The sequence below is a fragment of the Schistocerca gregaria genome, chromosome 2 (assembly GCF_023897955.1).
Source record: "Schistocerca gregaria isolate iqSchGreg1 chromosome 2, iqSchGreg1.2, whole genome shotgun sequence".
NCBI lineage: Eukaryota > Metazoa > Arthropoda > Insecta > Orthoptera > Acrididae > Schistocerca > Schistocerca gregaria.
In genome coordinates, this window is record NC_064921.1 from 353363511 (window position 1) to 353389471 (window position 25961).

The following is a 25961-nucleotide window of genomic DNA, read 5'->3' on the forward strand; positions in this document are numbered from 1 at the left end:
GACATTAATCAAACATAAAGAGTAATAAAGCAGTCTAAATCGGATTTTTTTCATTTCTGTTGGTGGTGAACGTGTTTGGTTAGGATAGCCATCATGTGACCAAAATTAGTTTGTGCAGATCATATGAGCCGGTGCTCGGAACCGCGGTGTACTACAAATGGTAGCTGACGCCAAACAGTTGGAAATCAGAAACTGGGAAAACACATACAATTTTCTTGTTTACAATCGAATGAGTTTCATGAGGATAATTAACTAAAGTCACCTGAATTCTAGGCATGATATGAATGAAGCAAAATATGCTCTGTATTTCTTTGTTTGGTTGGTAATCCACTATAAGTAAAGCAATCTACCATAAAGTAACATGGTCACTTTATTTACTCTTTTCTTTTTATTTTCTGTTGCTGAATCGCTTTGTCTCAAACTTACAAATAATAGAAAAAACATCCATATAAGTGTAAGTAAATGCGGTGGCTTGGAGAAAGGGGAGAAGAATAAACAGGAAGCATTTTCAATGTGATGGTACAAGGACTTGTTAAAATAAAGAGATGAACCACGAAATGAACTTTTGAAAGACAAGGCGCCGAAAGAGTGGGATATATAACACGCCGCCGAAGGATACTTAATTTTATAATATTAGGAGCAGCGGAAGGCAAAATTATCAGTACAAAGAAATGGTAGGACACGGGTAACAGATTACGGATAACGTAGTAGGTTTGTACAGATGACAAAATTGGCGCAAAATAGAACGAAATCCAGGATGGTGTCAAACCAATCAAAAAACTGAAGAGAATAACTGCAAGGACTGTATTATAAACTTAAAAAAATAACGTGTGTAGGACTGGGACGCCGTCGCGAATTTCCCTGAACAGAAGTGAATATCCGCCTTCGTACTTCCCACGCGACAGTCAGGCAAGAACTGCCCTATTAAGTTAGTGAAAACTTCAAACTGAAAAGTTCGGTTCACAGTACCGCAGCACTGCCGAGTGATTAAAAAAGAATAAACTGATTTCAGTTGTTTATTACAGGCAAACCATGAAAGAGAGACGTTGCGCATGTCACTGTTGTTTGTTTGTAGCAACAAGACTCCTCTCTGACAAGAGAAATCATTTTGTGAGTTGGAATTTGCGTGAAGTCAGTCCAGTGTTAAAGTGCAACGTGCATTCCGCCGTCGAATCAACAAGAAGCCGCCTCCACACAAGCAGATTTATGACTGGCATAGAAATTTCTTGAAAGTTGGTGGCATATGGAAATGAAACGGTAATGGTCGGCCACGCACGTCTGATGAAAATGTAGAGCGTATCCGGGATACTTGCAGCCCTCAGGAGTCCACAAAACGGACGGGCCAGGAACTTAGAAGTTCCTTCTACCAACAGTGTGACGTGTTCTCAAACTATGCCTCCATATAAAGCCCTGAAAGTTGAATTACTGCAACAACTGTGTCTCGGCAACCAAAACAGAAGTACCATTTTTGCGTTGACATTGTCCGAGGTATGGGAGGGGCACGTTTTCCGAACGACTGGGGCGTCCCACTTCACATCCACATTAAGGTGAGCCGTTATGTTGGCACTACCATCCCACAGCATCGAAATGGAAGCGGTCAACAAGATCTTTTCCATTGTCTTTGGCCTCCCAGGCCACCAGACCTCACACCTTGCGATTTTTTTCTGTGGACGTACTTAAGAACAGTCTTTTTCCCACCTGTGGCAGCTGTTCTTGAACAGCTGAGAAATGGAACTGTTTAAGCTGTCTATTCAGTAAACAGAGACCTGTTGATTCGTTTGTTGAGTGAAGTGGACTGCCTTCTCGATGTTTCTCGAGCGACGCATGGTGCTCTTTTTGAGGGTATAGTATAGTGTGTCTGCAGACATGACACTTTGAACCTGCCGCTATTCAGTGACATCCGCAATGTGTTTCTGTGTTTCACATTTTGTCTATAATAAACAACTGAAATCTGTTCTTTCTTTTTGAAACACGCTGTACTTTGTTTTGGCTTCTCTAGCAGCGCTCTCAATGTGTAGCATAAAATATACTATGTGATCAAAAGTATCCGGACACCCCCAAAAACATACGTTTTTCATATTATGTGCATTGTGCGGCCGTCTACTGCCAGGTACTCCATATCAGCGACCTCTGTAGTCATTAGACATCGTGAGGCAGCAGAATGGGGCGTTCTGCGGAACTCTGTGTCATGCGTCTATACGTAAGTTTTCCACAGTCTTAAACATATCTAGGCCCACTGTTGCCGATGTGATGGTGAAGTGGAAACGTGAAGGGACATGTACAGCACAAAAGCGTACAGGCCGAGACCGCCGACAGTTGAAGAGGGTGGTAATGTGTAATAGGCAGACATCTGTCTGGGCCACCACACAGGATTTCCAGACTGCACGAGGATCCAGTGCAAGTACTACGACAGTTAGGCGGGAGGTGAGAAAACTTGGATTTCATGGTCGAATGGCTGCTCATAAGCCACACATCACGCCGGTAAATACCAAACGACGGTTCGCTTGGCGTAAGGAGAGTAAACATTGGCTGATTGAATAGTGGAAAAACGCTGTATGGAGTGACGAATCACGGTACACAGTGTGGCGATCCTATGGCAGGATGTGTGTATGACGAATGCCCGGTGAACTTCATCTGCCAAGCGTGTGTAGTGCCAACAGTAAAATTCGGAGGCGTTGTTGTGGTGTGGTCGTGGAGGGGGCTTACACCCCTTGTTTTACGTGGCACTAAAACAGCATAGGCCTACATTGATGTTTTAAGCACTCTCTTGCCTCCCACTGCTGAAGAGCAATTCGGGGATGGCGATTGCATCTTTCTACACGGTCGAGCACCTGTTCGTGATGCACCGCCTGTGGCGGAGTGGTTACACGACAATAACAACCCTGTAATGGATTGGCCTGCACAGAGCCCTGATCTGAACCCCATAGAAGAGCTTTGGGATGTTTTCAACGCCGAGCGACATCGATACCTCTCCTCAGTGCAGCACTCTGTGAAGAATGGTCTGCCACTCGCCAAAAAACCTTCCCGCACATGATTGAACGTATCCCTGCGAGAGTGGAAGCTGGCATCTAGGTTAAGGGTAGCCAACACCATACTGAATTCCAGCATTACTGATGGAAGGCGCAACGAACTTGTAAGTCATTTTCAGGCAGGTGTCGGGATACTTTTTGTCACATAGTATACTTAAGTTTTCCGAGGTCACAATTAAAACTCCAAAGGCAGGAGTAGGCAAAATGCAACAAGGAATAACAATATTAATGTGCTAATAGTAAACTGCAGGAGCGTCTATAGAAAGGTCCCAGAACTGCTCTCATTAATAAACGGTCACAACGCCCATATAGTACTAGGAACAGAAAGTTGGCTGAAACCAGACGTAAACAGTAATGAAATCCTAAACTCAGATTGGAATGTATACCGCAGAGATAGGCTGGACAGTGAAGGGGGAGGCGTGTTTATAGCGATAAGAAGTGCAATAGTATCGAAGGAAATTGACGGAGATTCGAATTGTGAAATGATTTGGGTGAAGGTCACGGTTAAAGCAGGCTCAGACGTGGTAATTGGATGTCTCTATAGGCCCCCGGGCTCAGCAGCTGTTGTGGCTCAGCACCTGAAGAATAATTTGGAAAATATTTCGAGTAGATTTCCCCACCATGTTATAGTTCTGGGTGGAGATTTTAATTTGCCGGATATAGACTGGGAGACTCAAACGTTCATAACGGGTGGCAGGGACAAAGAATCCAGTGAAATATTTTTAAGTGCTTTATCTGAAAACTACCTTGAGCAGTTAAACAGAAAACCGACTCGTGGCGATAATATATTAGACCTTCTGGTGACAAACAGACCCGAACTATTTGAATCAGTTAATGCAGAACAGGGAATCAGCGACCATAAAGCGGTTACTGCGTCGATGATTTCAGCCGTAAATAGAAATATTAAAAAAGGTAGGAAGATTTTTCTGTTTAGCAAAAGTGACAAAAAGCAGATTACAGAGTACCTGACGGCTCAACACAAAAGTTTTGTCTCAAGTACAGATGGTGTTGAGGATCAGTGGACAAAATTCAAAACCATGGTACAATATGCGTTAGATGAGTATGTGCCAAGCAAGATCGTAAGAGATGGAAAAGAGCCACCGTGGTACAACAACCGAGTTAGAAAACTGCTGCGGAAGCAAAGGGAACTTCACAGCAAACATAAACATAGCCAAAGCCTTGCAGACAAACAAAAATTACGCGAAGCGAAATGTAGTGTGAGGAGGGCTATGCGAGAGGCTTTCAATGAATTCGAAAGTAAAGTTCTATGTACTGACTTGGCAGAAAATCCTAAGAAATTTTGGTCCTATGTCAGAGCGGTAGGTGGATCAAAACAAAATGTCCAGACACTCTGTGACCAAAATGGTACTGAAACAGAGGATGACAGACTAAAGGCCGAATTACTAAATGTCTTCTTCCAAAGCTGTTTCACAGAGGAAGACTGCACTGTGCTTCCTTCTCTAGATTGTCGCACAGTTGACAAAATGGTAGATATCGAAGTAGACGACAGAGGGATAGAGAAACAATTAAAATCGCTCAAAAGAGGAAAGGCCGCTGGTCCTGATGGGATACCAGTTCGATTTTACACAGAGTACGCGAAGGAACTTGCCCCCCTTCTTGCAGCGGTGTACCGTAGGTCTCTAGAAGAGCGAAGCGTTCCAAAGGATTGGAAAAGTGCACAGGTCATCCCCGTTCTCAAGAAGGGACGTCGAACAGATGTGCAGAACTATAGACCTATATCTCTAACGTCGATCAGTTGTAGAATTTTGGAACACGTATTATGTTCGAGTATAATGTCTTTTCTGGAGACTAGAAATCTACTCTGTAGGAATCAGCATGGGTTTCGAAAAAGACGATCGTGTGAAACCCAGCTCGCGCTATTCGTCCACGAGACTCAGAGGGCCTTAGACACGGGTTCACAGGTAGATGCCGTGTTTCTTGACTTCCGCAAGGCGTTTGACACAGTTCCCCACAGTCGTTTAATGAACAAAGTAAGAGCATACGGACAATCAGATCAATTGTGTGATTGGATTGAGGAGTTCCTAGATAACAGAACGCAGCACGTCATTCTCAATGGAGAGAAGTCTTCCGATGTAAGAGTGATTTCAGGTGTGCCGCAGGGGAGTGTCATAGGACCGTTGCTATTCACAATATACATAAATGACCTGGTGGATGACATCGGAAGTTCACTGAGGCTTTTTGCAGATGATGCTGTGGTGTATCGAGAGGTTGCAACAATGGAAAATTGTACTGAAATGCAGGAGGATCTGCAGCGAATTGACGCATGGTGCACGGAATGGCAATTGAATCTCAATGTACCGAAGTGTAATGTGATGCGAATACATAGAAAGATAGGTCCCTTATCATTTAGCTACAAAATAGCAGGTCAGCAACTGGAAGCAGTTAATTCCATAAATTATCTGGGAGTACGCATTAGGAGTGATTTAAAATGGAATGATCATATGAAGTTGATCGTCGGTAAAGCAGATGCCAGACTGAGATTCATTGGAAGAATTCTAAGGAAATGCAATCCGACAACAAAGGAAGTAGGTTACAGTACGCTTGTTCGCCCAATGCTTGAATACTGCTCAGCAGTGTGGGATCCGCACCAGGTAGGGTTGATAGAAGAGATAGAGAAGATCCAACGGAGAGCAGCGCGCTTCGTTACAGGATCATTTAGTAATTGCGAAAGCGTTACGGAGCTGATAGATAAACTCCAGTGGAAGACTCTGCAGGAGAGACGCTCAATAGCTCGGTACGGGCTTTTGTTAAAGTTTCGAGAACATACCTTCACCGAAGAGTCAAGCAGTATATTGCTCCCTCCTACGTATATCTCGCGAAGAGACCATGAGGATAAAATCAGAGAAATTAGAGCCCACACAGAACCATACCGACAATCCTTCTTTCCACGTACAATACGAGACTGGAATAGAAGGGAGAACCGATAGAGGTACTCAGGGTACCCTCCGCCACACACCGTCAGGTGGCTTGCGGAGTACGGATGTAGATGTAGATGTAGATGTATCGCTCGTACGTTGCTTTGACCGGCCCATGGTAATGGCTCTGAGCACTATGGGACTTAACATCTGAGGTCGTCAGTCCCCTAGAACTTAGAACTACTTAGACCTAACTAACCTAAGGACATCACACACATCCATGCCCGAGGCAGTATTCGAATCTGCGGCCGTAGCGGTCGCGCGATTCCAGACTGAAGCGTCTAGAACCGCTTGGCCACACCGGCCGGCGGCCTAAAGTAAGAAAGTTTTGATAAAAAGAGAAGTGGGGGTAGTTGGATTGGCGGTCGACGAATGTGTTGCCTTGAGGAGCTGCGGGCGGTGCCGCGGTGTGTCGTGTTGCGCACGCTGCCGCGATTCAGGGTGACGCGCGGTGGCGGTGGGGCGGCGGCTACGCTGCGTGCGACCGCGGCCGCGGCCGGCGGCTGCGGCTGGTGCGCTGCGCGTGTGACGGCAAGTCGCTCTGTGTTTCAGAAGCCCAGGACCGATCCGGGCGTCTGCGCGCAGGATGTCCTCCCGGCGCACGTGGAAGTTGTACGTGGACGCGCGCGGCGGCCTCGCCGGGTGCGTACTTCGCTGAAGGCCGAACGGGCTGGGCTCACTGCTCATCACCGCTTCGCTCTTTTCTGCTCTGCTTGGTGGAATGATGCTTCTCTACGACATTCCGCTCGTTCACCATCTATCGGTGCTTCTGGGTTTCATTGCTTTCTTCTTCCCTAGAAACGCCCTTCCCTGAGTTTCATCTGTCAATAATTCCTGCCCAGTTTTCTCTGCACCATTTCGTGTACTGCAAGCTGGCCTTTGAAGCAGTACAAAAATAAAATTCCTGGACTTTTGTAAATATGACTACCTTAAAAAGTTCGCTCTGTAAATAACGAACTTCACTATGTAAATAAATTCTCTCTGTCTCTCTGTCTCTCTCTCTGTCTCTCTGTCTCTCTCTCTGTCTCTCTCTCTGTCTCTCTCTCTGTCTCTCTCTCTGTCTCTCTCTCTCTCTCTCTCTCTCTCTCTCTCTCTCTCTCTGCTGTCTGTCTCGTCCGAAAATATATGCATCACCATTTTCATAAAATTTCCCCATGTGGATATGAGACAGTTCTTGGGAAAGACTGTTTGTATTCGAAATGATTGTATTGTAAGATAGACAAGATGCGATAATTCTGCCTGGAACTCTCACTGATTTGTATGGAGATGTCTTATATCACGAGCATTCACTGATTCGCCATTATTGAAGCCTTTGTATCTGTAACCGACCTCTTCTTAATGAAGAATAGAGTGCAAGTTCACGTTTGTAACTACTCGACTCCGAGCCTTGTTTTATCGAATAAAAATGAAAAGATACATACTGGTCATCATCAAAGCGATACAACCGGATGTAAAGTCGACTCTTCCAGTATGTTCGAATGAAAGTGCTGTTCATTAGCTTATTGAGTTCGTTTCGAAAATGTTGCATCAGAAAAGTAACATTTTGTACGACACTCTTTCCATTAAACTTATTTTTTGTAATCAGCCAGTAGGAATGGAATTTTGGACAATGCGCTGCAGAGGGTATGATACTGACAGACAATAGTCAGGAAAAACACATGTAGATGTAAGCACACGCAAAATGTTTGATGAAACGGAGCTACTTCATAATAGATGCAGGCCCAGACGGACAAATCGATTATCTGTATCACTGACTTTAATGCTAAGCTACAAGATATAGCTAGGTATCAGAAACTGGACACGCACGGTGTCCTGTAAACGACGCCAGTTAAATTCATGCCAAGATGGGGTTGTCCAGGGGCCCACTGACCCTCCTCTCCCAACTCCGCAACTTGTGCCTGGCGCGTCGAAGAGGCGACGACTGTTAAAGAGTGCCTGGTGTTACTAAAATGTAGACTTTCACGGTCGGAAATATCATGTCCATTATAATCATCCCGGCTGTTATGCCGTGGTAGGTTGATGAATTCTGTTGGAATTGACACAGAACTCATCAACCGACCACGGCGTAACAGCCCGGATAATTATAATGGACAGTACCTTGTGTACCGACGAAAACTGTAAAGCCAAACTTTTTACCATCGGGTGATCGTAATTTATTTTCTGTTGTGCGCAATCACGAAATTTTACTTGTGACCGTACCTTCAGAAACTATAAAGGAAAACACAAAAATTAACATACAAACACGGTGTTTAAAAATCGTTTTTCTTCTACATAACAAAATACGAGCAAAACCCGCGGATCAGCATATGGTACCTGTATCTACATAAGATGCATTGTCATCCTAACTAAAAGGACAGGAGTATGGCCGCATGTAGGTAACATAAGCTGTACATAGCTTCTCCTTCCACTCCTAGTGCTACATGTGGTCGTCCTTTATATGTGACTGCAAAACACACAGTTTCATTTATAATTGGAATTCTGCATATCATCCCATAATTGTTACGGAGGAGATGTATGAGCATTCTAAAATTATGTGTATGTAAAGTAAGAAATTTTTTTAATGGAGAGAGTATGGATAATAAAATATTTTACGCAGTAACCATTTTTTTAAGTGACAATGCATAACAATTTTTCGTAATACGACAGCAGCATTTCCGTCATGAAAGAAAGAAAAGCAAACTTGAAGGTTAAAATAACTAGTACGATTTGCATATGTAAGAGAGTTTGTCGTGGAATGTTATGTCGACCATTGCTGGCGGTTTTCTTCCAGCAGCAGGACGTCTTGGTTGTTGGTGTTTTGCACGGCGGCGTCGACGCGGCTCAGGCTGGCCGGTACAGCCCCTCACAGCGGGCCTACGGAGCGTTTCTGTTGGACGAGGAATCTGGAGACCTAGGTAGCCCGTCAAGTACTGAGGACACTATTTCAGGAATACTGGGCGCAAACTTCGCAAATTTTTGTATGGGCGCAAGTTTCTCCGGGAGCAGTTTCCATACATCCGAAACGCTACGTGTGATGTATTGCTGCATTCGCCGTTTTCCTTCCCATAGTTCTACTGGGAAGTAGGGACCGTTCAAATTCTTGCTCCACAGTCGATTGTCGATGATTCTCTGATAATTTTTTCGGGTTCCGAACACTAACGTAGCTATTGAAATTTCACGTTCGTTCTTCTACATCTACATCTACATCCGTACTCCGCAAGCCACCTGACGGTGTGTGGCGGAGGGTACCCTGAGTACCTCTATCGGTTCTCCCTTCTATTCCAGTCTCGTATTGTACGTGGAAAGAAGGATTGTCGGTATGCTTCTGTGTGGGCTCTAATCTCTCTGATTTTATCCTCATGGTCTCTTCGCGAGATATACGTAGGAGGGAGCAATATACTGCTTGACTCTTCGGTGAAGGTATGTTCTCGAAACTTTAACAAAAGCCCGTACCGAGCTACTGAGCGTCTCTCCTGCAGAGTCTTCCACCGGAGTTTATCTATCATCTCCGTAACGCTTTCGCAATTACTAAATGATCCTGTAACGAAGCGCGCTGCTCTCCGTTGGATCTTCTCTATCTCTTCTATCAACCCTACCTGGTGCGGATCCCACACTGCTGAGCAGTATTCAAGCATTGGGCGAACAAGTGTACTGTAACCTACTTCCTTTGTCGGATTGCATTTCCTTAGGATTCTTCCAATGAATCTCAGTCTGGCATCTGCTTTACCGACGATCAACTTTATATGATCATTCCATTTTAAATCACTCCTAATGCGTACTCCCAGATAATTTATGGAATTAACTACTTCCAGTTGCTGACCTGCTATTTTGTAGCTAAATGATAAGGGACCTATCTTTCTATGTATTCGCATCACATGTATTCTTAAAAGAGACAGTGTAACAAAAATACACACAAACAGTTTCGATCAGATCTGACAGTAAATTTCTGTTTGTGATTTCGTAGTTAATGGTTCAAATGGCTCTGAGCACTATGGAACTTAACATCTATGGTCATCAGTCCCCTAGAACTTAGAACTACTTAAAACTAACTAACCTAAGGACAACACACAACACCCAGCCATCACGAGGCAGAGAAAATCCCTGACCCCGCCGGGAATGGAACCCGGGAACACGGGCGCGGGAAGCGAGAACGCTACCCCACGACCACGAGATGCGGGCTCGTAGTTAATGACATGTTGGTAAACGGATGGCGTCCATTTTCATTCTTATGCCACTAATAATGACTTGCATGTCGTCTTCTTCTGCTGTTGGAAACAGCATTTCCATTGTCGTCTGCATGACTACTCTGCAATTCCCAAATATGTGCCTGGCAGAGCTTTCATAGAACCACCTTGAAAGAATTTCCTTACCGTTCCACTCTAGAACAACGCGCAGGAACAACAAACACTTATATCTTTCCGTGCTAACTCTGATTTCTCTTATTTTATTATGATCATTTCTCCCCATGTAGGAGGGCGCCAACAAAATATTTTCACACTCTGAGAGAAATTTCATGAGAAGGTCCTGCCATAGCCATAAACGCCTTTGTTTTAATAACTGCCACCCAGTTCGTGTATCATATGAGAGGCTCACTGTGCCCTATTTCACGATAATACAGGGGGTTTCAAAAATGACCGGTATATTTGAAACGGCAATAAAAACTAAACGAGCAGCGATAGAAATACTCCGTTTGTTGCAATATGCTTGGGACAACAGTACATTTTCAGGTGGACAAACTTTCGAAATTACAGTAGTTACAATTTTCAACAACAGATGGCGCTGCAAGTGATGTGAAAGATATAGAAGACAACGCAGTCTGTGGGTGCGCCATTCTGTATGTCGTCTTTCTGCTGTAAGCGTGTGCTGTTCACAACGTGCAAGTGTGCTGTGGACAACATGGTTTATTCCTTAGAACAGAGGATTTTTCTGGTGTTGGAATTCCACCGCCTAGAACACAGTGTTGTTGCAACAAGACGAAGTTTTCAACGGAGGTTTAATGTAACCAAAGGACCGAAAAGCGATACAATAAAGGATCTGTTTCAAAAATTTCAACGGACTGGGAACGTGACGGATGAACGTGCTGGAAAGGTAGGGCGACCGCGTACGGCAAACACAGAGGGAAACGAGCAGCTAGTGCAGCAGGTGATCCAACAACGGCCTCGGGTTTCCGTTCGCCGTGTTGCAGCTGCGGTCCAAATGACGTCAACGTCCACGTATCGTCTCATGCGCCAGAGTTTACACCTCTATCCATACAAAATTCAAACGCGGCAACCCCTCAGCGCCGCTACCATTGCCGCACGAGAGACATTCGCTAGCGATATAGTGCACATGATTGATGGCGGCGATATGCATGTGGACAGCATTTGGTTTACTGACGAAGCTTATTTTTACCTGTACGGCTTCGTCAATAAACAGAACTGGCGCATATGGGGAACCGAAAAGCCCCATGTTGCAGTCCCATCGTCCCTGCATCCTCAAAAAGTACTGGTCTGGGCCGCCATTTCTTCCAAAGGAATCATTGGCCCATTTTTCAGATCCGAAACGATTACTGCATCACGCTATCTGGACATTCTTCGTGAATTTGTGGCGGTACAAACTGCCTTAGACGACACTGCGAACACCTCGTGGTTTATGCAAGATGGTGCCTGGTCACATCGCACGGCCGAAGTCTTTAATTTCCTGAATGAATATTTCGATGATCATGTGATTGCGTTGGGCTATCCGAAACATACAGGAGGCGGCGTGGATTGGCCTCCCTATTCGCCAGACATGAACCCCTGTGATTTCTTTCTCTGGGGACACTTGAAAGACCAGGTGTACCGCCAGGATCCTGAAACAATTGAACAGCTGAAGCAGTACATCTCATCTGCATGTGAAGCCATTCCGCCAGACACGTTTTCAAAGGTTTCGGGTAATTCCATTCAGAGACTACGCCATATTATTGCTACGCATGGTGGATATGTGGAAAATATCGTACTATAGAGTTTCCCAGACCGCAGCGCCATCTGTTGTTGACAATTGTAACTACTGTAATTTCGAAAGTTTGTCTGCCTGAAAATGTACTGTTGTCCCAAGCATATTGCAACAAACGGTGTATTTCTATCGCTGCTCGTTTAGTTTTTATTGCCGTTTCAAATATACCGGTCATTTTTGAAACACCCTACACATAACGAGCTGCCCTTCGTTGAACTTTTTCGACGTCCTCCGTCAACCATAACTGATGTGGATGGCATACCACACACCAATACTCCAGAACAGGGCGGACAGGCATACTGAAAGCAGTCTCTTTAGTAGACGTGATGCATTTTCTAAGCGTTCTGCCAATAAATCGCAGTCTTTAGTTTGCTGTTCCCACAACGTTATCTATGTGATCGTTCCAATTTAAGTTATTCGTAACTGTAATCCCTAAGTATTTGATTTTACAGCCTTCAGATTTGTGAGGTTTATCTTGTAACCGAAATTTAGCGGATTCCTTTTAGTAGTACTCATGTGGATCACTTCACACTTTTCATTATTTGTAGTCAATTGACATTTTTCGCACCCTTATTGATATCTTGTCTAAAGCGTTTTGTATTTCCTTTTCATGACCTAAGGACGTTCCAAGGCAGTAAATGACAGCATCATTTGCAAACAATCTAACATGGCTATTCATATTGGCTCCTAAATAGTTTATGTAGATCAGGAACAGCGGAGGGACTGTCACAACAACTGGGGGAACGCCAGATATTATTTCTGTCTTATTCAATGACTTTCCATCAGTTATTTCGAACTGTGATCCTTCTGGTAGGAAATCACTAATCCAGTCAAACACTCCATAGGCAAACAATTTGATAAGAAGTCGCTTTTGTGTGCAACGGTATCTTCTGCAAATGTAAAAATATGGGAACAGTTTGAGGTTCCCTGTCGATAGGGCTGATGATTTCGTGAGAATAAAGAGCTAGTTGTGTTTCACAAGAACGGTTCTTCAGAATCTGGTAGGCGTTCCTGTATCCAATGACAAAGCTGTTCCGATATTCCACGATTTCGCATTTTGTTCGTTAAGGGATAGTGCGGGATTGTGTTGAATGTTCCCCAAAAGACAAGGAAACTGTAAACGTCACGATCGCATCTACGGATAGGACGAGCTCAGCGTAATGTTTTAATTAGTGATAAAAATGAAAAATAGTTGAGGAGGTGTGGGCACCCGAGGAGCTCCCAGAGCTGCCAAGCATCCGTGTTCGACAGGGGGCTCATCAGTAGCCGTGCCTTTTACCTTCGCTGTCAGGCTCGGTGCCTCTGTGGTAAAGTGCCAGGTTGCGGAGTCAAAGGTATTATGTTCGATCTCCGATCATTCCTACGAGTTTTACCTGTTACTTTTCTCTTAATTCACCTCTACCAGAGTTTGTTAATGTGAAAATCCCAGATGCACCCTGGGAAGGAATCCAGTTAAAATGTAGCCACCCCCACGCCCCCTCCCCCCTCCTCCTGTGACTAATTGATTGTAGGTTAAGTCAGTTCACCTCCGACAAGTGGTATACTGTAGTCTTCCTGTGACCCTTGAACTGACTTACCCAGCTAATTATTGGGGAGACCTCCAGTTTAACGAGGATTCCGCATCACAGTACAACTCGGCATTTTCGCATTAACATGCACAGTCATGCGTACTAAAGAACTACGGTGTACAAACCAGCTTTCGGGTTAATGACAGCTTGCCTTATCTGTTTGTGTACCGCGCTGCAGAGAGTTTTGAGTTTAAACCCAGAACATTAGAGAATCAGGTGCTCAAGAACATCATGCTGCATCTTTCTCTCTAGCTTGAGTCAAATTCTGATTAAAAACATTTGCACCAGTGAATTCAGAATGGCTGTACTCAGGTGGAGAACAGCGCCTTTATCACTATTTAGCGGCTCTAGCCTTTGAAACTGGCGCCCTGTGACACGAGGCCAGTGACAGAGAAGGCATCGTCTCCGGCTCCGGCGTGTTCCGAGACGGACAGGCAGAAACTGCGGATGAGTGGCGCAGCTGATGGGAGAGCCCACCGTATCGCTAGCGCCGGTATCGACACCGGAAGAGAAACTTGGCGACAACAGCGCGTCCTCAGCACAGGACTGCCACACATCAGCGCCATTTCTGCTCGAGACGAACCTTCTTGGACGTTGCACAAAGCTCTCGGGTGGAAAGTCACCGCCAAACGTCAATTGGATTTTTGTTTCTGCGGTACCCCAGCCATCGATGTGCGGCTGCCAAAACGCTGAGATACACCTCGATGTAATAGACAATTTCTATCAAGACCTTTATTTCGATTCTGAACTTCCTTGCAGGTAGACATCAACATGTCTTTATTAACGGAACAAGGCCGCCAGATAACAAGGTAATTGCGGAAGTACCCGAAAGATAATTAATGGTATGCTGCTTTGTCGAAAACTGACATTTTGAGCCCGTGACTGTGTACAGACTACAGGTTGAGTCTTGCAGAGATCATCACAGCAACCAGCCAATTTTTGTAAAGCTTTATATTTACATAAATAGTGCCATTACCAGTTTCCCATCGATAGGTTCATCACCAAACGGTTTGTTCACCTTCAGATTTATTTTTATTGTAGTTTACATTAGTTTTCACTTTTTAATCCCCCATATGATAAATTTTCTTGGGGTGGTGGTGCCCTACAACTAAAACACGATGTGAGGAACTGTCTGTTTAAATGTAATTGTGCCTCATAACGATTTGAAACGATGTAAACAAATTATTAAAGTTAAAATGTTTTAGATACTTAAGTCTTAATTCATCGCCATTACGCTGCAGTGCTGACTGCGTTTGTCCATGCAGTAGCGAAGACTGCAATTTTCAGCATATGAGGGAATAAACAGTGAAAACTGATGAAAACTACAATAAAAATCTATCTTAACGTGAACAAGCCGTCTGATGATGAACCTGTCGGTTTGAAACCGGTGACGGCGCTATTTGCGTAAATAAAAAATATTATAAAAAGTGGTTGGTTGCTGTTTGTTACCTTCTCCGCAAGAATCAGCCTGTATAATTAAGTGTGCCTTTTCCATCCTACTCTGCAAAGATAGAACACAGCTTATGGTCACTCACACTGGCAGTAACGCAGAAACCAGTGGAAAAAACAGGCAGTTCCTGAGGCCGACGATAGCGGAGTTCACAAAGGGAACGGATAACAAAAAAAAAAAAAAAAAAAGTGAGGAGCCTAACAAACTCGTCTTAAGCGTATAAAATAGTCCAGGGAAAAATCCAAATCACAAGCGCAATCAAGGAAATGTCAAAACTCTAGTGTTCAATGGCACGTAACCATAGGAGGAAGACTGTCTGGCAGGTATGGGCCTCGCCTATTTACAGGCAGTCTCGCGTCGGCGGACGACTCCACGTGACGTGCTTACGGCGGCGGCCGCGCCCCTCGCGGGGGAAAACTGCGGCCGTAGCGTGAAGCCCGAGTGTCTCTGACCTGTCCTCCACATCGATACTCGGGCTGCCCGGGGAATCCCCAATCGCTGTCAGACATTAAAGGGGCTGCAGTGGCCAAGTATAGAGACCGTCACTCTGTGGAATAATTATGTGTGTTGTGTGGTACTGGTAGCAGCATAACACGCAAGTGATTACCACAAATAAGTTTCATGTGTGGTTCCTGAAGAGGGGCAGCAGCCTTTTCAGTAGTTGCAGGGGCAACAGTCTGGATGATTGACTGATCTGGCCTTGCAATATTAACCAAAACGGCCTTGCTGTGCTGGTACTGCGAACGGCTGAAAGCAAGGGGAAACTACAGCCGTAATTTTTCCCGAGGACATGCAGCTTTACTGTATGATTAAATGATGATGGCATCCTCTTGGGTAAAATATTCCGGAGGTAAAATAGTCCCCCATTCGGATCTCCGGGCGGGGACTACTCAGGAGGACGTCGTTATCAGGAGAAAGAAAACTGGCGTTCTACGGATCGGAGCGTGGAATGTCAGATCCCTTAATCGGGCAGGTAGGTTAGAAAATTTAAAAAGGGAAATGGATAGGTTAAAGTTAGATATAGTGGGAATTAGTGAGGTTCGGTGGCAGGAGGAACAAGACTTCTGGTCAGGTGACTACAGGGTTATTAACACAAAATCAAATAGGGGTAATGCAGGAGTAGGTTTAATAATGAATAGGAAAATAGGAATGCGGGTAAGCTACTACAAACAGCATAGTGAACGCATTATTGTGGCCAAGATAGATACGAAGCCCACACCTACTACAGTAGTACAAGTTTATATGCCAACTAGCTCTGCAGATGATGAAGAAATTGAAGAAATGTACGATGAAATAAAAGAAATTATTCAGATAGTGAAGGGAGACGAAAATTTAATAGTAATGGGTGACTGGAATTCGAGTGTAGGAAAAGGGAGAGAAGGAAACATAGTAGGTGAATATGGATTGGGGCTAAGAAATGAAAGAGGAAGCCGCCTAGTAGAATTTTGCACGGAGCACAACTTAATCATAGCTAACACTTGGTTTAAGAATCATGAAAGAAGGTTGTATACGTGGAAGAACCCTGGAGATACTAAAAGGTATCAGATAGATTATATAATGGTAAGACAGAGATTTAGGAACCAGGTTTTAAGTTGTAAGACATTTCCAGGGGCAGATGTGGACTCTGACCACAATCTATTGGTTATGACCTGTAGATTAAAACTGAAAAAACTGCAAAAATGTGGGAATTTAAGGAGATGGGACCTGGATAAACTGAAAGAACCAGAGGTTGTACAGAGTTTCAGAGAGAGCATAAGGGAACAATTGACAGGGATAGGGGAAAGAAGTACAGTAGAAGAAGAATGGGTAGCTCTGAGGGATGTAGTAGTGAAGGCAGCAGAGGATAAAGTAGGTACAAAGACGAGGGCTGCTAGAAATCCTTGGGTAACAGAAGAAATATTGAATTTAATTGATGAAAGGAGAAAATATAAAAATGCAGTAAATGAAACAGGCAAAAAGGAATACAAACGTCTCAAAAATGAGATCGACAGGAAGTGCAAAATGGCTAAACAGGGATGGCTAGAGGACAAATGTAAGGATGTAGAAGCTTATCTCACTAGGGGTAAGATAGATACTGCCTACAGGAAAATTAAAGAGACCTTTGGAGAGAAGAGAACCACGTGTATGAATATCAAGAGCTCAGATGGCAGCCCAGTTCGAAGCAAAGAAGGGAAGGCAGAAAGGTGGAAGGAGTATATAGAAGGTTTATACAAGGGCGATGTACTTGAGGACAATATTATGGAAATAGAAGAGGATGTAGATGAAGACGAAATGGGAGATACGATACTGCGTGAAGAGTTTGACAGAGCACTGAAAGACCTGAGTCGAAACAAGGCCCCCGGAGTAGACAACATACCATTAGAACTACTGACGGCCTTGGGAGAGCCAGTCATGACAAAACTCTACCAGCTGGTGAGCAAGATGTATGAGACAGGCGAAATACCCTCAGACTTCAAGAAGAATATAATAATTCCAATCCCAAAGAAAGCAGGTGCTGACAGATGTGAAAATTACCGAACTATCAGTTTAATAAGCCACGGCTGCAAAATACTAACGCGAATTCTTTACAGACGAATGGAAAAACTGGTAGATGCAGACCTCGGGGAGGATCAGTTTGGATTCCGTCGAAATGTTGGAACACGTGAGGCAATACTGACCTTACGACTTATCTTAGAAGAAAGATTAAGAAAAGGCAAACCTACGTTTCTAGCATTTGTAGACTTAGAGAAAGCTTTTGACAATGTTGACTGGAATACTCTTTTTCAAATTCTAAAGGTGGCAGGGGTAAAATACAGGGAGCGAAAGGCTACTTATAATTTGTACAGAAACCAGATGGCAGTAATAAGAGTCGAGGGGCATGAAAGGGAAGCAGTGGTTGGGAAAGGAGTGAGACAGGGTTGTAGCCTCTCCCCGATGTTATTCAATCTGTATATTGAGCAAGCAGTAAAGGAAACAAAAGAAAAATTTGGAGTAGGTATTAAAATTCATGGAGACGAAGTAAAAACTTTGAGGTTCGCCGATGACATTGTAATTCTGTCAGAGACGGCAAAGGACTTGGAAGAGCAGTTGAACGGAATGGACAGTGTCTTGAAAGGAGGATATAAGATGAACATTAACAAAAGCAAAACGAGGATAATGGAATGTAGTCAAATTAAATCGGGTGATGCTGAGGGAATTAGATTAGGAAATGAGACACTTAAAGTAGTAAAGGAGTTTTGCTATTTAGGAAGTAAAATAACTGATGATGGTCGAAGTAGAGAGGATATAAAATGTAGACTGGCAATGGCAAGGAAAGCGTTTCTGAAGAAGAGAAATTTGTTAACATCAAATATAGATTTATGTATCAGGAAGTCGTTTCTGAAAGTATTTGTATGGAGTGTAGCCATGTATGGAAGTGAAACATGGACGATAACTAGTTTGGACAAGAAGAGAATAGAAGCTTTCGAAATGTGGTGCTACAGAAGAATACTGAAGATAAGGTGGATAGATCACGTATCTAATGAGGAGGTATTGAATAGGATTGGGGAGAAGAGAAGTTTGTGGCACAACTTGACTAGAAGAAGGGATCGGTTGGTAGGACATGTTTTGAGGCATCAAGGGATCACAAATTTAGCATTGGAGGGCAGCGTGGAGGGTAAAAATCGTAGAGGGAGACCGAGAGATGAGTACACTAAGCAGATTCAGAAGGATGTAGGTTGCAGTAGGTACTGGGAGATGAAGCAGCTTGCGCAGGATAGAGTAGCATGGAGAGCTGCATCAAACCAGTCTCAGGACTGAAGACAACAACAACAACAGGTCGGTTACTGTTGACGATTCATCAGTGATTTATTTGAGAAGGTTGTAGGCTCCGCGAGGCTATTCGAGGACGATGTTGTTTCCTATAGGGAGGTTGCAACGCCAGGAAGAACTGCATAGGGGTGACTATTTTGATGCATGTACTCGTACTGGCAGTAGAATCTGAATGTAAACAAACATAGCGCAATACGCGTAAACAGGAGGAGAAACCATCCTGTGCTATGTAAAATGTTATGACCACAAATACAAATTTGTAGGCAAAGAAGATATCAGGCTGGGATTCACTGGGAAAAAAGTTATGGAAATGTAAATATCCATGAATGAAGTGGCTTACCAAAAACTTGTTCGGCCGGTTGTTAAATACTGTTTATCAGTCTGGGACGCTTGCCAAGTTGGATTAATAAAAGAGATAGAGAAGATCCAAGAAATAGCGGCATGTTTAGTTTCGGAATCGTTACGGAGATGCTCAACAAATTCCATTGTCAGTCGCTACAAGACAGCTTTACTGCCGATTTTCCGAGATGATACGTACCAAACACGGTCGGGTAACATACAGCTTCCTGCCACATACGTCTCGTCGTACAATCAGATAATTTTACACCTCGTACTAAGGTTTTTTCTCGACAATCGTTTTTCCCACGCAACATTCTGAATGAAGCAGGGAAGATGTGAATATATGGTACCAGAAATATTCTCCACCACACACCGCGAGATCCCTTTCGGAATACAGAATTTTACAACAGATCCTATGCTGAGTTTCGTCTCAAATTTCTTTGGACTCTACGAATCAACGAAGGCAAGGATTAGAACAACAGAAATTTTTTAAGCTTGGGAAGCCGGCCGGTGTGGCGGTGCGGTTCTAGGCGCTTCAATTTGGAACCGCGTGACCGCTACGGTCGCAGGTTCGAATCCTGCCTCGGGCATGGATGTGTGTGATGTCCTTAGGTTAGTTAGGTTTAGTAGTTCTAAGTTCTAGGGGACTGATGACCTCAGAAGTCAAGTCCCACAGTGCTCAGAGCCATTTGAACCATTAAGCTTGGAAAACCTATCTTGTTGCATGATCTGGCATGCGGAAGAAATTGCGAACTGATCCAGTAGATCCCTAGAATACATTCTATGGAGCCTTCATTGTGACAGCATTTGCCACTGGTGAGTCGTGGGCTCAACTTAGTCGCGCTACGTCTGTGTATATTCTAAAGGACTCGTAGAAAATGCTTCATCGCTTAAATTTCCAGGTTGTTCTCGTAATTGGGGCTACGTCCAGAAGCAACACTGAAAACTTGTATTTAGATACGTTTTAACGTACCTGAATTCGTCGGCAATCTCTTTTACCTATTGTTTCCAAGAAAATGAAGGGTAAGGAAACTAAGTGCTTGATAGGAAGGAAGATACTTGCTTGAAATGTGGGAAACGCATGGATGACACGTGGAAAATTATTTGTTGTACATACCTTTTTGTTAATTTATGGCAAGTATGTTTGTAATTTTATACGTTGCTACTGTAAGACAAAATGGATTCTGGCGTATATGATTAACACAGCTCATGGGCGAAGTCAACTTCTTCATACGCAAGACACCGAAGACACTTTTTCTAAACCCTTAGTACCTTTTAGCGAAGACATTTCTTTAGTAAGGGAAAAAAGCTTTTATTTCAAGTATCTAAGACATAGTTTTAGTGTGATACTACCGAACAATGATTATATTGGCTTTTACCAACATTTCCTAATTTTTATTCCAATGGAGGTACATTAACCAAATAATTGTTTCTGCATTACGACAAAATGAGCAAAAGAAGTGTTCAGTTCACATTATTATCACTGGAAATTATTCGATAATCGTACGTCGTGATAAATGATTGACAATGAGTGAGCTACTTCGAATCTTTCTGCACCAAACAGGCAGTTAATTATGCACCTGGAAGTTTCATTACGAAGTGATTTGTGAAACGTAAATTCGCTTTACTGGTTAATTCTGGGATAAACAGACTGCTAATTTGAGTAGAAGAAGATTGCTCATTTGGCTAGTAGAAAATCAATCACTGGAAGTAAGTACATTCGGATGGAACAAAGAAATTTTGCAAAACCTTTTACGACAGAGAATCGCTCAAATGTTCGAATACTATGGTTCGGGCGATAAATAAATTTCTCTCTCTTAATGGATATTCAAAATGATTTTGCTTTATGGTAAAACTAATCTTTAGCACGCTGCAAACAAATTTGTAGAAATCTCAGGAAAAGGCTTTCTAAAGGTTTTAGAGGCATAGCGTTTCAATAGGTCTACGTTACAGTATTTCCTTCAATCATGTACGTGAGGGCAGAGCCTTCAATTCATAAGGAGGACATGTGCCTCGTCTTCGTCACCCACCCTTCGCCAAACCCTAAAATGTTCTGTGACCTGATGAGGGAAAAACGGAAAAAGTTTCAGAAAAAGTTCTCCTTAAGAGGAATTTATGCACGGGGCCGGGAGGGGGGTTGAGGTAATAGTACGGAACACAGGTAGCTGGTTTTCGGTGTCCTCAATAAGTCGGTTGACCAAACATGTTCAAATGTGTGTGAAATCTTATGGGACTTAACTGCTAAGGTCATCAGTCTCTAAACTTACACACTACTTAACCTAAATTTTCCTGAGGACAAACACACACACGCATGCCCGAGGGAGGACTAGAACCTCCGCCGGGGCCAGCCGCACAGTCCATGACTGCAGCTCCTGAGACCGCTCGGGGTTGAACCATATTGGCTGATTTCCAGTATTTGTTTCACCAATAAGGCAACACACTGGTGATAATACCAACACAGTAGAGATTTGAAAACCATCGTCTGTTACTGTCGACTCCTTATAAGATGACCATATTTAGTTAAAACGAGTGCGGAAATTATGAAGAGACTCGTTTCTCCAGCTTTCTGGCAAGAAAATTGGCTCTTAAAGCTTATTGTACAGAGTACTCTGCTCCATCTGAGTTAGTCACTCGCGTGCACGTTCCTTCTGTGACTGTGCTGTGCGGAATATGCTTTGTCGATGTGCGCCAACTCCAGGTGACCCAACTCCAGTAGCAGAGGTCGCTGGCGCAAGCCAATGAAGTTTCGCTCGACTGGAGGTCGACTAGTTCGAATCCTGGTGGTGGATGATATTTTCGTTACCAGTATTTGGCTGGCGTGGGAGGAGAGGTGCTGCCATCAGGCTTTCTACGCAGTGCCTCATGAAGCGAGGGCATGTGACACTCCTGATGATCTGTCCGTCGGATAGCGACGTTATGCTCGCCAGCGCCCTTAATGCTATTCGATAAGATTAGGTGTGGCCGAGCGGTTCTAGGCGTTTCAGTCTGGAACCGCGCGACCGCTACGGTCGCAGGTTCTAATCTTGCCTCAGGCATGGATGTGTGTTATGTCCTTAGGTTAGTTAGGTTTAAGTAGTTCTAAGTTCTATGGGACTGATGACCTCAGATGTTAAGCCCCATAGTGCTCAGAGCGATTTGAACCATTTGATAAGAGTAGGCTATGTTCCAGGACTAGATTTCACCCTCTCCTTTCTCTGATCATCCTCATATACACACAAACATAACACCACACTATACACGCACCCATTACACTAACTTACACGCAACAACTTTGCGTGTGATGAAACTCTCATGCGTGCGCAAGGAAAGTACACTACTTGCTATTAAAATTGCTACACCACGAAGATGACGTGCTACAGACGCGAAATTTAACCGACACGAAGAAGGTGCTGTGATATGCAAATGATTAGCTTCTCAGAGCGTTCACACAAGGTTGGCGCCGGTGGCGACACTTACAACGTGCTGAAATGAGGAAAGTTTCCAACCGATTTTTCATACACAAACAGCAGTTGATCGGCGTTGCATGGTGAAACGTTGTTGTGATGCCTCGTGTAAGGAGGAGGAATGCGTACCATCAAGTTTCCGACTTTGTAGCCTATCGCGATTGCGGTTTGTCGTCTCGCGACATTGTTGCTCGCGTTGGTCTAGATCCAATGAATATGGAATCGGTGGGTTGAGGAGGGTAAAACGGAACGCCGTGCTGCATCCCAACGGCCTCGTATCACTAGCAGTCGAGATGACAGGCATCTTATCCGCATGGCTGTAACGGATCGTTCAGCCACGTCTCAATCCCTGAGTCAACAGATGGGGACGTTTGCAAGACAACAACCATCTGCACGAACAGTTTGACGACGTTTGCAGCAGCATGGACTATCAGCTCGGAGACCACGGCTGCGGTTACCCTTGACGCTGCATCACAGACAGGAGCGCCTGCGATGGTGTACTCAACGACGAACCTGGGAGTACGAACGGCAAAACGTAATTTTTTCGGATGAATCCAGGTTTTGTTTACAGCATCATGATGGTCGCATCCGTGTTTGGCGACATCGCGGTGAATGCACATTGGAGGCGTGTATTCGTCATCGCCATATCACTACTCTTGATGATCTGTGGTATCGTGTTGAAGCTGCATGGGCTATTCCTGTACAGCCACCAAGCTCTCTTTGACTCAATACCCAGACGTATCAAGGCCGTTATTACAGCCAGATGTGGTTGTTCTGGGTACTGACTTCTCAGGATGTATGCGCCCAAATTGCGTGAAAATGTAATCACTTGTCAGTTCTAGTATAATATATTTGTCCAATGAATACCCGTTTATCATGTGCATTTCTTCTTGGTGTAGCAGTTTTAATGACCAGTAGTGTAGCTATTGTGTGCGGCGGAAGAAAATCCTTCCCAGTCCGGCGGCAGGCCCTACCCTTTGGGGCGAACATTACCGTACGCCTACACTGTACTACACCTGCAGGTGGTGTGCGTCGTGCCGTGCCACAGGAGCGAGCTAAGACCTGCAGAGGCGCTGCCAGCCGGCGCGCCTGCTTGAGCCTGTGGAAACTGGCAGCCTCGCAGGCGGGTGACGCGTCAGCCGGCCTTCAGCTGCTCTGGGGTCGCTGCTGTTCAGTGCCTCGCGTTTCAAGCTGCAACATTTTCCCAGACGTCTCGACAATGGGTTTGCACGTCCATCTGGACGATTGACGACCCCGTAAAGTCAACTCGGACCACCCCACCCAATTCTCCACAAGGCACACCACACACACCGGTTCAGTGTTCTGTTACTGTAACGTCCGTCTTTCTGTTCGACAACAATTTTTAGCCATTTAGGCACGCGCTCAGAATGTAGCTATTGCCTAAGCAGCTCCAATAGCTGAAACGTTCTAAAGACACTGCAGGGCTGTAGACAATATTGTGAAGTGAGACCTTAACTTTTCCCGGCGAATTGAATGTTCAAATAACTTACGGGTTTGCTGCCGGGTGACGTCGTCGACCACCGCCGGTATTTCGACAGGATCACACCTTGCCATTCTCAAGGACAAATGCCAGGAGGAAGCAGTCTGCAAGGTAATTTAATACCTCGGTTCACAGAGGAGAAACAAGGACCATAACACACACATGACAAGTGTCAACACAAACAAAGATAACCAACATCACAAATATCGATAGTGACTATTAATCAACAGGTGAGGTAGCACTAATTCTGTCCCCCTGGTTTTTGATGAGAGACAGAGCCGAATTCCAAGCAGCATTTAAAAAAAATCCACCATCTCTGTTTATAAGGTTGCTTGATAGTTTGATTTCAACAGCTTCCTCAATAACACTGTCCCAATTGCTGGACGTGCAAGCCAGAATCTCCGTGTTGTTGTATTCCATAGGATAACCAGTGTCAAGGCAATGTTCTGCAATAGCGGATTTGCTCGGCTGTTGTAAGCGTGTGTGACGCTCATGTTCAATACGCCGGTCTTCCACAGTCATGATTGTCTGACCAATATATGACATGCCACAACTGCAAGGAATACGATAGACACCAGCCTTAGGCAAACCAAGATCATCTTTTACGGACGCCAACTGGGCCTTAATCTTATAAGGTGGTCGAAAAACACATTTCACATCATATTTCCGCAAAATACGGCCAATTCTGTTGGAAATGCTTCCTGGTTAAGGCAAAAGGGCCGTAGACTTAGGTGCCACTTCGTTGCTATCATCACTCACCCGTTGCACAGAAGGCTGATGGCGCAACGCACGTTTGATCTGCCTCTCACTATAACCATTCTGACGAAAGGTGACTTCGAGATGTGATAGCTCAGCTGCCAAACTTTCAGGGCCTGAGATAACGTGGGCCCTGTGAACCAAGGTACGAAGTACTCCTACACGCTGAGCTGGATGACAACTATCAGCTCGCAGATACAAGTCAGTATGAGTAGGCTTACTATAAACAGAATATCCCAACTTACGATCAGTCTTCCTTCTGAGCAAAACTTCAAGGAAGGGAAGGCACCCATTCTTTTCCACCTCCATAGTGAACTGAATATTCGGGTGGATCGAATTAAGGTGTTCCAACAACCGGTTTACCTTGTCACTACCATGAGGCCAAACAACAAAAGTATCGTCTACATATCTGAAAAAGCACGCAGGTTTCAGGGTTGCTGACTCTAATGCACGTTCCTCAAAGTCCTCCATAAACAAATTGGCCACAGCAGGTGACAACGGGCTTCCCATTGCAACTCCATCAGTCTGTTCGTAGTACTGACCATTGAATAAAAAGTAAGTGGAAGTCAGCACATGTCGAAACAAATTTGTTAACTACGAACAGACCGATGGAGCTGCAACGGGAAGCCCGGTTTCACCTTTCGTCAGAATGGTTATAGTGAGAGGCAGATCAAACGTGTGTTGCGCTATCAGCCTTCTGTGCAAAGGGTGAGTGACGATATCAACGAAGTGGCACCTAAGTCTACGGCCTTTTTGCCTTACGCAGGAAGCATTTCCAACAGGATTCGCCGTATTTTGCGGAAATATGATGTGAAATGTGTTTTTCGACCACCTTCTGAGATTAAGGCCCTGTTGGCGTCCGTGAAAGATGATCTCGGTTTGCCTAAGGCTGGTGTCTATCGTATTCCTTGCAGTTGTGGCATGTCATATATTGGTCAGACAATCATGACTGTGGAAGACCGGCGTATTGAACATGAGCGTCACACACGCTTACAACAGCCGAGCAAATCCGCTATTGCAGAACATTGCCTTGACACCGGTCATCCTACGGAATACAACAACACGGAGATGCTGGCTTGCACGTCCAGCAATTGGGACAGTGTTATTGAGGAAGCTGTTGAAATCAAACTATCAAGCAACCTTATAAACAGTTATGGTGGATTTTTTTAAAATGCTGCTTGGAATCCGGCTCTGTCTC

The 25961-nt window shown here is 44.4% G+C and overlaps 1 protein-coding gene across 2 annotated transcripts in view; it reads left to right on the forward strand.

Annotated features, from left to right (window-relative positions):
- The window catches only part of LOC126337043 (zinc finger protein 395), a 495494-nt gene that overhangs the window by 273923 nt on the left and 195610 nt on the right, over positions 1–25961 (forward strand). Inside the window, exon 3 of one of the 2 annotated variants that reach the window (XM_050001365.1) lies at positions 6518–6607. The exons of the other annotated variant lie outside the window; for it this stretch is intronic. Coding sequence (XP_049857322.1) covers positions 6518–6607 — 90 coding nt within the window. The remainder of the gene's footprint in view (positions 1–6517; positions 6608–25961) is intronic. 2 annotated transcript variants of the gene reach the window in all.